Source organism: Trachypithecus francoisi, unplaced genomic scaffold (assembly GCF_009764315.1).
Source record: "Trachypithecus francoisi isolate TF-2019V2 unplaced genomic scaffold, Tfra_2.0 Lachesis_group5, whole genome shotgun sequence".
Taxonomy (NCBI): Eukaryota; Metazoa; Chordata; class Mammalia; order Primates; family Cercopithecidae; genus Trachypithecus; species Trachypithecus francoisi.
In genome coordinates, this window is record NW_022681470.1 from 146,395,433 (window position 1) to 146,411,375 (window position 15,943).

The window sequence follows — 15,943 nt, forward strand, 5'->3', positions numbered from 1 at the left end:
ACACTGGAATAGGACTCAGCTGTGAAAAGGATGCTGGGTGTGGTGGCTCATGCTTGTAATCCCAGCACTTTGGGAAGCTGAGGTGGGCGGATCTCGTGAGCTCACGAGTTTGAGATCAGCCTGGGCGACATGGCGAAACCTTGTGTCTACAAAAAATATGAAAATTAGCTGGGTATGGTGGCGTGTGCCTGTAGTTCCAGCACTTTGGGAAGCTGAGGTGGGTGGATCACTTGAGCCCCGGAGTTTGAGAACAGCCTGGGCAACATGGCGAAACCCCATCCCTACAAAAAGTCCAAAAATTAGCCGGGCATGGTGGTGCATACCTGTAGTCCCAGCTACTTGGGAGACCGAGGTGGGAGGATTGCTTGAGCCTTGGAGATCGAGGCTGCAGTGAGCTATGATTCCACCACTGCACTCCAGCCTGGGTGACAGAGCAAGACTCTTGTCTCAAAAAAAAAAAAAAGGGAAAAAGAATGAGGACCTGGGCTGGGCGCAGTAGTGGTAGCTCACGCCTGTAATCCCAGCACTTTGGGAGGCCAAGGTGGGTGGATCACCTGGGCTCAGGAGTTCAAGACCAGCCTGGCCAACATGGTGAAACCCCATCTCTACTAAAAATACAAAAATTAGCCGGGCATGGTGGCGGGTGCCTGTAGTCCCAGCTACAGGCTGAGATCACGCCGTTGCACTCCAACCTGGGCATCAGAATGAGACTTCGTCTCAAAAAAGGTAAATAAAAATAAAAGAACGAGGCTCTGACACAGGGTACAACATGGATGCACCTTGAGGACATCACTCAATGAGGGACGCCAGACACAAAAGGCCACACAGTGTGTGATGCTATGTCTTTCTTTTTTTTTTTTTTGAGATGGAGTCTCACTCTGTCGCCCAGGCTGAGTGCAGTGGTGCAATCTCGGCTCAATGCAACCTCTGCCTCCCAGGTTCAAGCGATTCTCCTGCCTCAGCCTCCCAAATAGCTGGGATTACAGGTACCTGCCACCACACCTGGCTAATTTTTGTATTTTTAGTAGAGTCAGGATTTCACCATCTTGGTCCAGATGGTCTCAAACTCCTGACCTCATGATCCACCCGCCTCGGCCTCCCAAAGTGTTGGGATTACAGGTGTGAGCCATTTCTCTGAAATATCCAGAACAGGCCAAGCCACAGAGACAGGAAGGGGATACGTGGGCACCAGGGCTGGGAGAGGAGATGGGGAGTGGTGGCTGATGGGGACAGGGTTTCTTTTAGGGGGGATGAAATGTTCTGGAATTAGGCCGGGCTCAGCGGTTCACATCTGTAATTCCAGCACTTTGGAAGGCTGAGGTGAGAGAATCACTTGAGATCAAGAGTTCAAGACCAGCCTGGCCAACGTGGTGAAACTCTGTCTCTACTAAAAATACAAAAATTAGCTGGGTGTGGTGGCATGTGCCTATGATCCCAGCTACTCGGGAGGCTGAGGCATAAGAATTGCTTGAACCAGGAAGGTGGAGGTTGCAGTGTGCTGAGATTGCGCCACTGCACTCCAGCCTGGGGGGAAAAAGAAATGTTCTGGAATTAGATAGAGGTGAATGTACTTAGTGCACTTTGACTTGGACACTTAAAAATGGTTAAAATGATACATTGTACATTATGCACATTTTACTACAAATTAAAAGTTCATTAAGTCAAATGCGAGGTGCATCAGCCTGTGGTAAGGCAGGCGGCCGGTGGGGAACCAGCTAGGGTGGGGAGGGAGGCTATTTTACACCCAGGGCTCAGAGAAAGCCTGGCCGAGATGGTAGCATTTTACAAAGACCTCAAGATGAGACTGGATAAGAGGAAGGAACTTGTTAAAATCTGCAAAGCTCCGAGAACAGCGCCTGGCAACCGCCCCGTGACTGTTGGCTTCTCTGATGCGGATGATGTTTCATCACCTCCCTGAGGGCCACGATGTTCCCGGCACTGGGAACAGCCCGTGCAAAGGCCCCCGGGTTGAAACGCACTTGGCAAGTTGCAGGCCAGCAGGGTTGGAACAGAAAGAGCCAGGGAGTCTGGTCCGTTTGGAGGTGGGACAGGCTCTTGGCCTTTGGGTGGCGGTGGGAGCAGTTCCTCTCCCGCCCCCCAGGGGGCAGCACGGGCTGCAGGGAGCTCATGGCTGTGTCCAATTCTGCAGACCCAAACCCCCGCCAGTCCCCCTGGTACAATCTTTCCTTTCTTTTTTAGAGACAGAGTTTTGCTCTGTTGCCCAGGCTGGAGTGCAGTGGTGCAATCATAGCTCACTGCAGCCTCAAACTCCTGGGCTCAAGCGATGCTTCTACCTCAGCCTCCCAAGTAGCTGGGACTACAGGCACGCACCACCATGCTGGGCTAAATTTTGTATTATTATTATTACGTTTTGTAGAGATAGGGTCTTGCTGTGTTACCCAGGCTGGTCTTAAACTCCTGGGCTCAAGTGATCCTCCTGCCTCAGCCTCCCAAGTAGCTGGGATTACAGGCATGTACCTCCATGCTTGGCTAATTTTTGTATTTTTTTTTTTTTTGGTAGATATAGGGTCTTGCTATACTACCCAGGCTGGTCTTGAACTCCTGGGCTCAAGCGATCTTCCCGCTTCGACTTCCCAAAGTGCTGGGAGTGCAGGCGTGAGCCATCACACCCGGCCCCCTGTTACAGTCATTTGCTGAGTGAAGACAGTGAACCCTGCCCCGTGCTGGGAGGTTCAGGGCCACACATTCTGAGGAGGACAGAGCAGTGGCCCCCAAGTGTCCAGAAGAAGTGGCCAGAGCCGTTTCCTGCTGACCCAGCTGGCCAGCTGGTGTCAGCACGCCCCCTCCGCCTCCCCCCACCGGGGTTTCCTGTTTGTGCAGCGCCTGCTATGCTCCATCTCTGGGGGACTCCCTGGCGAGCTGGGAGGACGTGATTTCCTCTACCAGACGCCCAAGCTCCCCAGGGGACCAGGCCAAGCGCCGTTGCCCCCCACCTCCCTCCAACATCTGGCTTGGAGAAAGGCGTCTGGGGATCACAGGAGGCCGAGGAGGACCCGGGTCACAGACGGAGGAGTCACCAGGGGCCAGTGAGGAGTGGCCTCAGGCCTGTGAACCTCCGGGAACCTTTCAGCCTCCCTGTGCACGCCTGTTCCGGTCCTTCCAAGAAGGACGCCTCACCCACTCGCTTTCTCTTCCTTCCTTCTTTTCCTTTCCTTTCCTTTTTTTTTTTTTTGAGACAGAGTCTCACTCTGTCCCCCAGGCTGGAATGCAGTGGCGTGATCTAGGCTCTGCAACCTCCGCCTCCCGGGTTCAAGCGATGGTTTCGCCAAGCTTGAACCATTCAAGCTTTCGCCACGTTCAAGGCTGGTCTTGAACTCCTGACCTCAGGTCATCCGCCCAACGGCCTCCCAAAGTGCTGGGATTACAGGTGTGAGCCACCGCACCCTGGCCCCTTCCTGCTTTTTCTTTTTTTTTTTTTTGAGACGGAGTTTTTACTCTTATTGCCCAGACTGGAGTGCAATGGCGCGATCTCAGCTCACTGGGTTCAAGCAATTATCCTGCCTCAGCCTCCTGGGTAGCTGTCATTACAGGCATGTGCCTCCACGCCTGGCTAATTTTTGTATATTTAGTAGAGACGTGGTTTCTCCATGTTGATCAGGATGGTCTCAAACTCCTGACCTCAGGTGATCCACCCGCCTTGGCCTCCCAGAGTGCTAGGATTACAGGTGTGAGCCCCCACACCCTGCCCCCCCCTATTTTTTTTGAAACAGAGTCTTGCTGTGTCACCCAGGCTGCACAATCTTGGCTCACCACAACCTCTGCCTCCTGGGTTCAAGCGATTCTCCTGCCTCAGCCTCCCGAGTAGCTGGGATTATAGGTGTGCACCGCCATGCCCGGCTAATTTTTGTATTTTTAGTAGAGACATGGTTTCGCCATGTTGGTCAGGCTGGTCTTGAACTCCTGACCTCAGGTGATCTGCCTGCCTCGGCCTCCCAAAGTGCTGGGATTACAGGTGTGAGCCACCACCGCGCCCAGCCCCTTCCTTCTTTTTCATCTCTCCTCTTTCCTGTCTTCACACATCCTCTCTTGTCTCTTTTTCTCTCTGCTTCATCCCTCTCCTTCCTTTCTTTCTACAAATATTTATTGAGCACCCACTCTGTACCAGGCCCCATTCTAAGCCCTGAGGGCACAACAGAGATCTAGACAGACAAAGCCTCTCTGCCCTCGAGGAGGTGACGTTCCACTGGGGAGATGAGCAAACACCCGTGCAGTCACTAGGCAACTCAGCAAATCCATAGGCAATCACTAACTTCCTCTGAAGGAGAGAAAACAGAGGGCTGAGATGGAGGGTGGCCAGAAGCTGCGTGAGGTGAAGGAGCTCAGGGTAGACCTCTCTGAGAAGGGGGCATTTGAGCTGATACCAGGGGAGATCTGGAGAGAGCAAGTGAGCAGTTAGTTAGCTGTTTAGACAGAGGGAATGGAATGTGCAACGGCCCTGAGGCAGGACTGGGCCTGGTGCACTGGAGGAACAGCGAGGAGGTCTGTGTGGCTGGGAGTGGGCGAGGGGGAGAAAGGGAGGAGGGGAGGACAGGGCGGGGTGGGGACAGGTTGTGTAGGGCCCTGTGGGCCACAGGGAGGACCTGGGCTTTTACCTCAAGAGAGGTGGGAGCCGTGGAGGGCTGTGGAGGGCTGTGGGCAGAAGAGGGATGGGTCCTGACTTGGGGGCTCACAGGCGTCCTCTGGCCATAGTGAGAAAGACAAACCGTGGGAGACAAGGGCAGGAGCTGGGGGCGAGGATGGAAGTGACTGCTCTGGTCTAGGTGAGCTAAAATTACCCACTTCCTATCCCTACAACATAGAATTACACTGTCCTACCCATCTATGAAGACATCCCATGAGGGCTGGTATGGCGGCTCACACCTATGATCCCAGCGCTTTGGGAAGCCAAGGCAGGAGGATCACTTGAGCTCAGAAGTTTGAGACCAGTCTGAGCAACATAGTGAGACTTTGTCTCTACAAAAACAAAAAAATGTTAAAAAATCAGGTGCGGTGGCTCACGCCTGTAATCCCAGCACTTTGGGAGGCCCAGGCAGGTGGATCACGAGGTCAGGAGTTTGAGACCAGCCTGGCCAACATGGTGAAACCCCATCTCTACTAAAAATACAAAAATTAGCCAGCCGTGGTGATGGGGCACCTGTAATTCCAGCTACTCAGGAGGCCGAGGCAGAAGAATGGCGTGAACCCAGGAGGCAGAGTTTGCAGTGAGCTGAGATCGCACCACTGCACTCCAGCCTGGGCAACAGAGCGAGACTCCATCTCAAAAAAAAAAAAAAAAATTGCCAGGCACAGTGGCGCACACCTGTAGTCCCAGCTACTTGAGCTGAGATGGGAGGATTGCTTGAGCTCAGCTGGTCCAGGCTGCAGTGAGCTAGGACGGTGTCACTGCACTCCAGCCTAGGCAGCAGAGTGAGACTGTTTCTAAGACAAACAGGCCGGGCGCAGTGGCTCATGCTGTAATCCCAGCACTTTGGGAGGCCGAGGTGGGTGGATCACCTGAGATCAGGAGTTCAAGACCAACCTGGCAAACATGGAGAAACCCCGTCTCTACTAAAAATACAAAAATTAGCCGGGCGTGGTGGCGCGTACCTGTAATCCCAGCTACTTGGGAGACTGAGGCAGGTGAATCACTTGAACCCGGGAGGCGGAGGTTGCAGTGAGCTGAGATCGCGCCACTGCACTCTAGCCTGGGTGACAGAGTGAGACTCCCTCTCAAATAAATGAATGAAAACAAAACAAAACAAAACAAAACAAACAAAAACCCCCAAACATCCCATGGGACTATAGAACCCTCCGAGGTCTCCCATGGGCTGAGCACCTCAGAGCCCAGAAGCTGGGAGCTCAGAGTCGTGGGTTCCAACCCAGCTCCCTGGTCGCCTCTGGGCAGGCCCCTTAACCTCTCTGAGCCTCAGTCTGCTCCTCTGTAAAATGAGTGGTGCCAAGCAAATGATTCCTAAATAAAAGACAAGGACAGGGCTGTGCCCTCCACCCGTCACCGCCACGATGCCCCCAGACTCACCCAGCGTGATGGGCTTGCTGTCCTCCTGGTCAGAGCCCATCCCCGCCCGGGGACTGCCGCTCTGCTCTGCATCTGCAAAGAGAGGGAAGAAACATTGGTGACGTCACAGAGACCCCACCCCAGGAGCAGATGAGGTGTTGATGCCGGTGCTCCAGTCCTGGGCTGGGCCAGTGCTGTGCAGACAGTGGCCCTGAAACATGCCCAGGCCCCGGGGTCTCTGCTTGGGCCCTTCCCTTGGCTGCTGCCCTAGAGGGTCACGGACATCTGGCCAGGCACCCTGCAGACACCAGCCAGGCCCCTGTATGCTGGGGTGAGCCCTCTGCTTCTGCAGGGGTGGCTCAGTCATGGGTAAGAACTTAGACACCTGGAGTCTTAACAGACCGACGTTCAAATCCCCGCTCTGCTGCTTTCTTGCTGTGTGACCCTGAGCAAGTCACTTGCCCTCTCTGAGCCTCATCTGTAAAATGAAGTTCAGTACAGGCATGGTGGCTCATGCCTGTATTCCCAGCACTTTGGGAGGCCAAGGGAGGCGGATCACCCGAGGTCGGGGTCAGTAGTTTGAGACCAAACTATCCAACATGGTGAAACCCCATCTCTACTAAAAGTGCAAAAACTAGCCAGGTGTGGTGGCACAGACCTGTAATCCCAGCTACTCGGGAGGCTGAGGCAGAAGAATCACTTTAACCTCAGAGGCGGAGGTTGCAGTGAGCCAAGATTGCACCACTGCACTCTAGTCTCGGCGACTGCAGTTGGAGGCCAGCCTGGGTAACATAGCAAGACCCCATCTCAGAAAATAAAATTAAACAAACAAACAAACAAAAAACAAAATGGCCAGGCACAGTGGCTCACACCTGTAATCCCAGCACTTTGGAAGGCCAAGGCAGGAAAATCACTTGAGGTCAGGAGTTCGAGACCAGCCTGGCCAACATGGCGAAACCCCGTCTCTACTAAAAATACAAAAATTAGCTGGGCGTGGTAGCACGGTCCTGTAATCCCAGCTACTGCGGAGGCTGAGTCAGGAGAATCACTTGAACCCGGGAAGCAGAGGTTGCAGCAAGTGGAGATCATGCTGCTGCACTCCAGTCTGGGTGACAAGAGCAAGGTTCCATCTCAAAATAAATAAATAAATAAATAAAATAAAATGAGGTTCAGTCATTCAGCTCCGCCTCAGCCCTATGCAGGAGGTCTATCACTGTGCCCGTTTTACAGATGGGGAAACTGAGGACCAGAGAGGTGAGTCCTGGAGACGTCAGGTCCCTTAGCCTCAGCCTCTGCCCCTGTAGTCCCAGGGACCCGACTGTTAGTTCTGGGTTGCCATTCAGAGACCCCGGAGAGAAGAGGCTGAGGGGTGGTCTCTGTGATGGCGACGCCCCCACTGCCCGCCCGGCTTGGGTGTCCCTCTGCCCCGGCGCCTGCCCCTCCATCTTATCTAAAAATAATCAGGTTCCTTGGCAGACGCGCAGGCAGACAGACGCTGAGCTCAGCGTTATCAGCTCTGGCAGCCTGGATGCAGGACGAGTCACATCCGCCCCCTCTGGAGCCCTGACCCCTCCATGGAGGGCTGAAGCTGGGGGGCAGGTGGACAAGCCCAGCCAGGCAGACCCCCTTCCCCAGCCCCACTCATGCATCAGCCAGGTCAAAGACAAAGGTGGCAGGAACCAACATCGAAGGCCGCAGGAAGTGACATGCTCCTCCGGCCCACCACCCAGACCCCAAGGCCAGGATGCAATTGCTGTGTGACCTCAGGCAAGTTGCCTAACTGTCCTGAGCCTGTTTCTCATCTTCCACATGGCACAAACATTGCCCAGGCCTTATCAGAGCTGGGAGGTAGTGAGGAGAGCATACTCCTGAGGCACTTGAGGGCATTTGGAGACTTCAATCACGAGAGAATCCGCCCTGTTATTACTTTCTTCTATTTCTTTTATTTTTTGATAATTTTTTTGAGACAGGGTCTCACTCTGTCTGCCAGGCTGGAGTGCAGTGGTGCGATCGCAGCTGGCTGTAACCTCTGCCTCCCTGGTTCAAGTGATTTTCCTGCCTCAGCCTCCAGAGTAGCTGGGATTACAGGCATTTGCCATCACGCCCGGCTAACGTTTGTATTTTTAGTAGACACGGGGTTTCACCATGTTGGTCAGGCTGGTCTTGAACTCCTGACCTCAAGTGATCCACCTGCCTCGGCCTCCCAAAGTGCTGGGATTACAGGTGGGAGCCGCCGTGCCTGGCTGTATCCATTTCATAGACAAGGAAAGCTACGGGTGAGAACCATGAGCAGTGTTCTCCCTCCCAGGCCCTGTGATGGGCTTCTTCACCAGGGTTATTTTATCCAGTTTTGTGCTGGGATCAGACCCCTGAGCCCAGTACTGTCTCTGAGAGCCCCCCGGGTCTCTGTGTTCCTGAGCAGGTCACTTTCCTTTCAAGGCCTGAGTTTCCTCATCCACAAAATGAGATGATGATTAAGCCAGGGGTAGTGGCACAGTGGCTCACGCCTGTAATCTCTGCACGTTGGGAGGCCGAAGCAGGAGGATCGCTTGAGCCCAGGAGTTCGAGACCAGCCAGGGCAACACAGTGAGACCCCGTTTTTACAAAACACACACACACACACACAAAATAGGCCAGGCACGGTGGCTCACTCCTGTAATCTCTGCATGTTGGGAGGCCGAGGCGGGCAGTTCACTGGAGGTCAGGAGTTCGAGAACAGCCTGACTGACATGGTGAAACCCTGTCTATACTAAAAATACAAAATTAGCTGGGCATAGTGGCGCATGCCTGTAATCCCAGTTACTTGGGAGGCTGAGGCAGGAGAATTGCTTGAACCTGGGAGGTGGAGGTTGCGGTGAGCTGAGATCGTGCCATTACTGCACTCCAGTCTGGGCGACAAGAGCAAAACTCCATCTCATAAAAAAAGAAAAAGAAAAAAATTAGCTGGACATGGTGGCAGATGCCTGTAGTCCCAGCTACTCAGGAGGATCACTTGAGCCTGGGAGGTCGACGGTGCAGTGAGCTGTGATCATGCCACTGCACTCCAGCCTGAGTGACAGAGCAAGACCTTGTTTTAAAAAAATAAATCGGCTGGGGGCGGTGGCTCACGCCTGTAATCCCAGCACTTTGGGAGGCTGAGGCGGGCGGATCACGAGGTCAGGAGATCGAGACCATCGTGGCTAAAACGGTAAAACCCCGTCTCTACTAAAAATACAAAAAATTAGCTGGGCGTGGTGGCAGGCGCCTGTAGTCCCAGCTACTCAGGAGGCTGAGGCAGGAGAATGGCGTGAACCCAGGAGGCGGAGCTTGCAGTGAGCCGAGATCGTGCCACTGCACTCCAGCCTGGGTGACAGAGCGAGACTCCGTCTCAAAAATAAATAAATAAATAAATAAATGAAAGAAAATACATGGAGACCACTCTCAGGGTTGCCGTGGGAATGATCAAAGCAATGATATTTCCTGGTGCACGGAGCCTCTGGAGTTAGCTTGGCACTGTGCTAATGGCTCTGCACACACTGTGTGTCCAGCACCCACTATTGCCACGACCAAAGGTGCCATAAACAGCACAGGAGCAAGGCCCGGTGCCTCAGTTTCCTCATCAGGAAACAGGAGCAGATGAGAAGCCCTTCCTCCAGCGAGGCTGCCCTAGCCGTGGCCAACTGGGCCAGACAGCAGCCGAGGGGAGTGTGCCCAGCTCGGCCCCAAGCCCTGCAGCCGATCCCAGGCTGGGGCAGCCAGCGGCCCCTCGGAGCTGGCCAGTTCCGTTTGGACTGCCTCAAGGCTGGGCACCGGTGGCCATGATGTTGGGAAGGGCCCAGCCTGGGCAGCCGGCCGTCTGGGCTCCAGGCTGTGGGCACAGGACCCTCTTCTGGAACCAGAGCCCACATGGACTCAGCAGGCTGCAGTGTCCAGCTGGCGTCCGGATGTTTCCCTGGGAAGCGAGAATGTTTCTTGGGTACCTACTAAGTGCCAGGCCCCCACGGTGGCTCCCAGCATGAGCTTCCAATTTGGGCAGCCAGGGAGTGGGGTCTCAGATGCATCCACGCCTCACTCTACTCATCTGTGAAATGGACACAGCTATAGCACCCTCTCTTGGAAGCTATTTATGAGGGACAAGATGGTAATGAATGAAACATTGGCCAGGCGCAGTGGCTCACGCCTGTATTCCCAGCACTATGGGAGGCCCACGTGGGTGGATCAAGAGGTCAGGAGTTCGAGACCATCCTGACCAACGTGGTGAAACCTCACCTCTACTAAAAATAAAAAAATTAGTTGGGGCCGGACGTGGTGGCTCACACCTGTAATTCCAGCACTTTGGGAGGCTGAGTCGGGTGGATCATGAGGTCAGGAGGTCGAGACCATCCTGGCTAACACAATGAAACCCCGTCTCTACTAAAAATACAAAAAAATTAGCTGGGCGTGGTGGCGGACGCCTGTAGTCCCAGTTGCTGGGGAGGCTGAGGCAGGAGAATGGTGTGAACCCGGGAGGCGGAGCTTGCAGTGAGCCGAGACTGCGCCACTGCACTCCAGCCTGGGTGACAGAGTGAGACTCTGTCTTTAAAAAAAAAAAAAATTAGTTGGGTGTGGTGGTGCATGCCTATAGTCCCAGCTACTCAGGAGGCGGAGGTTGCAGTGAGCCGAGATCGGACCAACTGCACTCTAGTTTGGGTGACAGAGGGAGACTCCATCTCAAAAAAAAAAAAGGAAAAAAAGGTGATAAATGGTTTATTATTATTATTATTATTATTATTTATTTATTTATTTATTTTTGAGACGGAGTCTCGCTCTGTCGCCCAGGCTGGAGTGCAGTGGCCGGATCTCAGCTCACTGCAAGCTCTGCCTCCCGGGTTTACGCCATTCTCCTGCCTCAGCCTCCCGAGTAGCTGGGACTACAGGCGCCCGCCACGTCGCCCGGCTAGTTTTTTGTATTTTTTTTTAGTAGAGACGGGGTTTCACCGTGTTAGCCAGGATGGTCTCGATCTCCTGACCTCGTGATCCGCCCGTCTTGGCCTCCCAAAGTGCTGGGATTACAGGCGTGAGCCACCGCGCCCGGCCAATAAATGAATTATTAATAAAACTCCCAGAACCATGGTTGCCATAGTCAGCGCTTCACCAGGCAGAGGGTGGCTTCACTACTATAGCTATTTGATTAATATCCCTGTTGTTACTGTCTTCCATGGTGTTATTTTGTATCTTTTTTTTTTTTTTTTGAGATGGAATCTCGCTCTTGTTCTCCCGTTGCCCAGGCTGGAGTGCAGTGGCACGATCCAGCTCACTGCAATCTCCGCCTTCCAGGTTCAAGCAATTCTCCTGCCTCAGCCTCCGAGTAGCTGGGACTACAGGCGCCCGCCACGTCGCCCGGCTAGTTTTTTGTATTTTTTTTTAGTAGAGACGGGGTTTCACCGTGTTAGCCAGGATGGTCTCGATCTCCTGACCTCGTGATCCGCCCGTCTTGGCCTCCCAAAGTGCTGGGATTACAGGCGTGAGCCACCGCGCCCGGCCAATAAATGAATTATTAATAAAACTCCCAGAACCATGGTTGCCATAGTCAGCGCTTCACCAGGCAGAGGGTGGCTTCACTACTATAGCTATTTGATTAATATCCCTGTTGTTACTGTCTTCCATGGTGTTATTTTGTATCTTTTTTTTTTTTTTTTGAGATGGAATCTCGCTCTTGTTCTCCCGTTGCCCAGGCTGGAGTGCAGTGGCACGATCCAGCTCACTGCAATCTCCGCCTTCCAGGTTCAAGCAATTCTCCTGCCTCAGCCTCCCGAGTAGCTGGGATAACAGGCGCCCACCACCACACCCACACGCCCAGCTAATTTTTGTTGTATTTTTAGTAGAGATGGGATTTCACCATGTTAGCCAGGATGATCTCTTTTTCTTCTTTGTTTTTGAGACAGGATCTTGCTCTGTCACCCAGGCTGGAGTGCAGTGGCACAATCACAGCTAACTGCAGTTTTAAACTGCTGAGATCCAGCCATCCTTCTATCTGAGGTTCCTGAGTAGCTGGGCCCCCAGGTGCACGCCACCACATCTGGCTAATTTTTGTATTATTTGTAGAAACAGGTTTTCGCAATGTTGCCCTGGGTGGTCTGGGATTCCTGGGCTCAAGCGATCCACTGGTTTGGTCTCTCAGAGTGCTGGGATTACAGGTGTGAGCTACCACGTCCCACCTCTTTTCTTGCCTTATTGGTCTGGCAGAACTTCCAGTACAATGTTCAATAGAAATGGTGAGAGTGGTGTCCTTATCTTGTTCCCGATCTCAGGAGAAAACATCCAGTCTCTCACCACTAAGTACAGGGTTAGCTGTGGGGTTTTGTAGCTCCCTTTCTTGGGTTAAGGAAGTTTTCTTCTTTTCCTACAGTCCTAGGAATTTATGTGTTTTTAAATTTAATTTTTTTTGGAGGGGGGACGGAGTCTTGCTCTGTTGCCCAGGCTGGAGTGCAATGGCACGATCTCAGCTCACTGCAGCCTCTGCCTCCTGGGTTCAAGCGATTCTCCTGCCTCAGCCTCCTGAGTAGCTGGGATGACAGGCACCTGCCACCACACCCGGCTAATTTTTGTATTTTTAGTAGAGATGGGGCTTCACCAAGTTGTCCAGGCTGGTCTTGAACTTCTGACCTCAAGTGATCCACGTGCCTCAGCCTCCTAAAGTACCAGGATTACAGGTGTAAGCCACTGCCCCCGGCCTAATTTTGTTTGTTTGTTTTTGAGACAGGGTCTTGCTCTGTCACCCAGGCTGCAGTGCAGTGGCACAATCACCGCTCATTGCAGCCTGGACCTCCTGGGCTCAAGCAGTCCCCCCGCCTCAGCCTGTTGAGTAATTGGAACCATGGGTGAGCACCACCATGCCTGGGCAAAATTAGTGTAGTTTTAAAATAATATGCTATAAATATATGCCATCGCATTTTAATTTTTAATTTAATTTCTTACTGTGGTAAAATATACATAATATTTACCATTCCATCTTTTTTTTGAAACGGAGTTTTGCTCTGTCGCCCAGGCTGGAGTGCAGTGGTGTGATCTCCGCTCACTGCAAACTCCGCCTCCCGGGTTCACGCCATTCTCCTGCCTCAGCCTCCCGAGTAGCTGGGACTACAGGCGCCCACCACCTCGCCCGGCTAGTTTTTTGTATTTTTAGTAGAGACGGGGTTTCACCGTGTTAGCCAGGATGGTCTCGATCTCCTGACCTCATGATCCACCCGCTTTGGCCTCCCAAAGTGCTGGGATTACAGGTGTGAGCCACCGCGCCCGGCCTACCATTCCATCTTTACACACAGCTTAGTGGCATTAAATGCATTCCAACAGCTATGCTGCCATCACCACCATCCTCTCCAGAACTTTCTCATCTTCCCGAACTGAAACTCTGTCCCCATGAAACACTTAGTCCCGTCCCCTCCCCAGCCCCGACACCCCCACCCCCCAACCTCCTTTCTGTCTCTACGCATCTGATGACTCTAGGGACCTCCTAGGAGTGGAACCACACGGGATTTGCTCTTCCGTGTCCAGCGTTTCTCAACTGAGCTTAATACCCTTAAGGTTCATCCGTGTGGCAGCCTGGTCAGAATCTCCTTCCTTTTTATTTGGCTGTCTCACTTTATGTATATATGCATTTATTTATTTAGATGGAATCTCGCTCCGTCGCCCAGGCTAGAGTGCAGTGGGACGATCTCAGCTCACTGCAACCTCCGCCTCTCGGGTTCAACCAAATCTCCTGCCTCACCCTCTTGAGTAGCTGGGACTACAGGCTCCCACCATCACACCTAGCTAATTTTTGTATTTGTAGTAGAGACGGGATTTTGCCATGTTGGCCAGGCTGGTGTTGAATTCCCGACCTCAAGTGATCCTCCTGCCTTGGCCTCCCAAAGTGCTGGGATGACAGGCGTGAGCCACTGCGCCCAGCCGGCCGTCTCATTTTAAATCATCTCTAAAACCTGGGAATATTTCCCAACCACCTGCTGACCGTTCTTCCATCACTTGGCTCCTGAAAACTCCCCATGTTCTAGCGCCCTTGGTATGAGCGTCACAGCCACATATGACTTTTTACATTTAAGTCAGCTACACTGAAATAAAATTAGGCGGGGCGTGGTGGCACATGCCTGTAATCCCAGTGCTTTGAAAGGCCGAGGCAGGAGGATCACTTGAGCCCAGGAGTTCCAGACCAGCCTGGGCACCATGGCGAGACCCCATCTCTACAAAAAATACAAAAGTTAGCTGGGTGTAGCGGCATGCCTGTAGCTCCAGCCACTCGGGGAGCTGAGGTGGGAGGATTGCTTAAGCCTGGGAGGTGGAGGTTGCAGTGAGCTATGATGGAGCCACCGCATTCCAGCTTGGGTGACAGAGCAAGACTATGTCTCAAAAAAAAAAAAAAAAAAGAAAGAAAGAAAATTAAATTTTAAGTTGCTCAGTTGCACAAATCACATTTCAAGCACCAAAGAGCCACATGTGGCTGGTGGTGACCAAGTTGGACAGCACAGAATATTTTGCCATCAGCAAGGAACATTCTAGCGCACTGTGTTGCCCTGGCTGCTTCCATGAAAAGAAAAGAGGGGCCGGGCGCAGTGGCTCACGCCTGTAATCCCAGCAGTTTGGGAGGCCGAGGCGGGTGGATCACGAGGTCAGGAGATCGAGACCATCCTGGCTAACACGGTGAAACCCCGTCTCTACGAAAAATACAAAAAATTAGCCGGGCGTGGTGGCGGGCGCCTGTAGTCCCAGCTACTGGGGAGGCTGAGGCAGGAGAATGGCGTGAACCCGGGAGGCAGAGTTTGCAGTGAGCCGAGATCGCACCACTGCACCCCAGCCTGAGCGACTGAGCAAGACTCCATCTCAAAAAACAAAACAAAAACAAAAAAGAAAAGAAAAGAAAAAAAGAGGCACAGATAATTCCTCCTCCTCCTCCACCTACTTAGTAGACACCCAGCCTTAAAATGGACCTTCTTTCGGTCTGAGCAGATGTGCATAAGTGCATATTGTCTCAGGCTGGCTAACTTCCAAGGCCCCAAGATTCCCCAGACCCCAGCGGGCAGCTTCCATCTGCTGAGTTTTTACTGTGCTGAAATAGCACTTCCTGGCCCCATCTGATTAAATCTGCTCAATTTGTGAGATTGGTCAACCCAGGCCCAGTGCACAGAGCGTATTTCCCAAAGCTGGTGTCAGATTCAAAGGAAAGTTGTCTGCCTAGCTCAGAAGTTCTGTTGTTGTTTTGTTTTGAGATGGGGGTCTCACTATATTGCCCAGGCCGGTCTCTCAAGTGACCCTCCTGCCTAGGCCTCCAAAAGCACTGGGATTACAGGTGTGAGCCACCATGTCTGGCCAGAATTTTGTGTTTTTAAAAAAATGCAGACTGGGCACGGTGGCTCACACCTGTAATTCCAGAACTTTGGGAGGCCGAAGTGAGTGAATCACCTGAGGTCGGGAGTTCGAAAGCAGCCTGACCAACATGGAGAAACCCTGTCTCTACTAAAAATACAAAATTAGCCGGGCGTGGTGGCTCATGCCAGTAATTCCAGCTACTCGGGAGGCTGAGGCAGGAAAATCGCTTGAACCCAGGAGGCGGAGGTTGAGGTGAGCCGAGATCGAACCACTGCACTCCAGCCTGGGCAACAAGAGTGAAACTCCATCTCAGTAATAATAATAATAATAATAATAATAATAATAATAATGTACAGACATACAGTTACAGTATAGAAGAGAACATATATAGTATATTTGTATCTTATATATACATATTTAATGCCATAAGCATATTTTATATACCTATATGGCATATTTTACATATCTACATGCCATACAGGTACATTTTATATACCTACCTATATGGCAAATAGGTATACTTTATATACCTATATATTATATATAATATATATTTAATGGCGTATGTACATTATATATAGAGAGGTATATAAAATGTACCTATGCCAT

The 15,943-nt window shown here is 52.2% G+C and overlaps 1 protein-coding gene across 7 annotated transcripts in view; it reads right to left on the reverse strand.

Moving 5' to 3' along the window:
- NFIC (nuclear factor I C) overlaps positions 1-15,943 on the reverse strand; it is a 110,842-nt gene that overhangs the window by 35,540 nt on the left and 59,359 nt on the right. For all 7 annotated transcript variants that reach the window (XM_033199572.1, XM_033199570.1, XM_033199571.1 and 4 more), the window contains exon 3: positions 6,038-6,109. In XM_033199572.1, the coding sequence (XP_033055463.1) occupies positions 6,038-6,109 (72 nt within the window). The remainder of the gene's footprint in view (positions 1-6,037; positions 6,110-15,943) is intronic.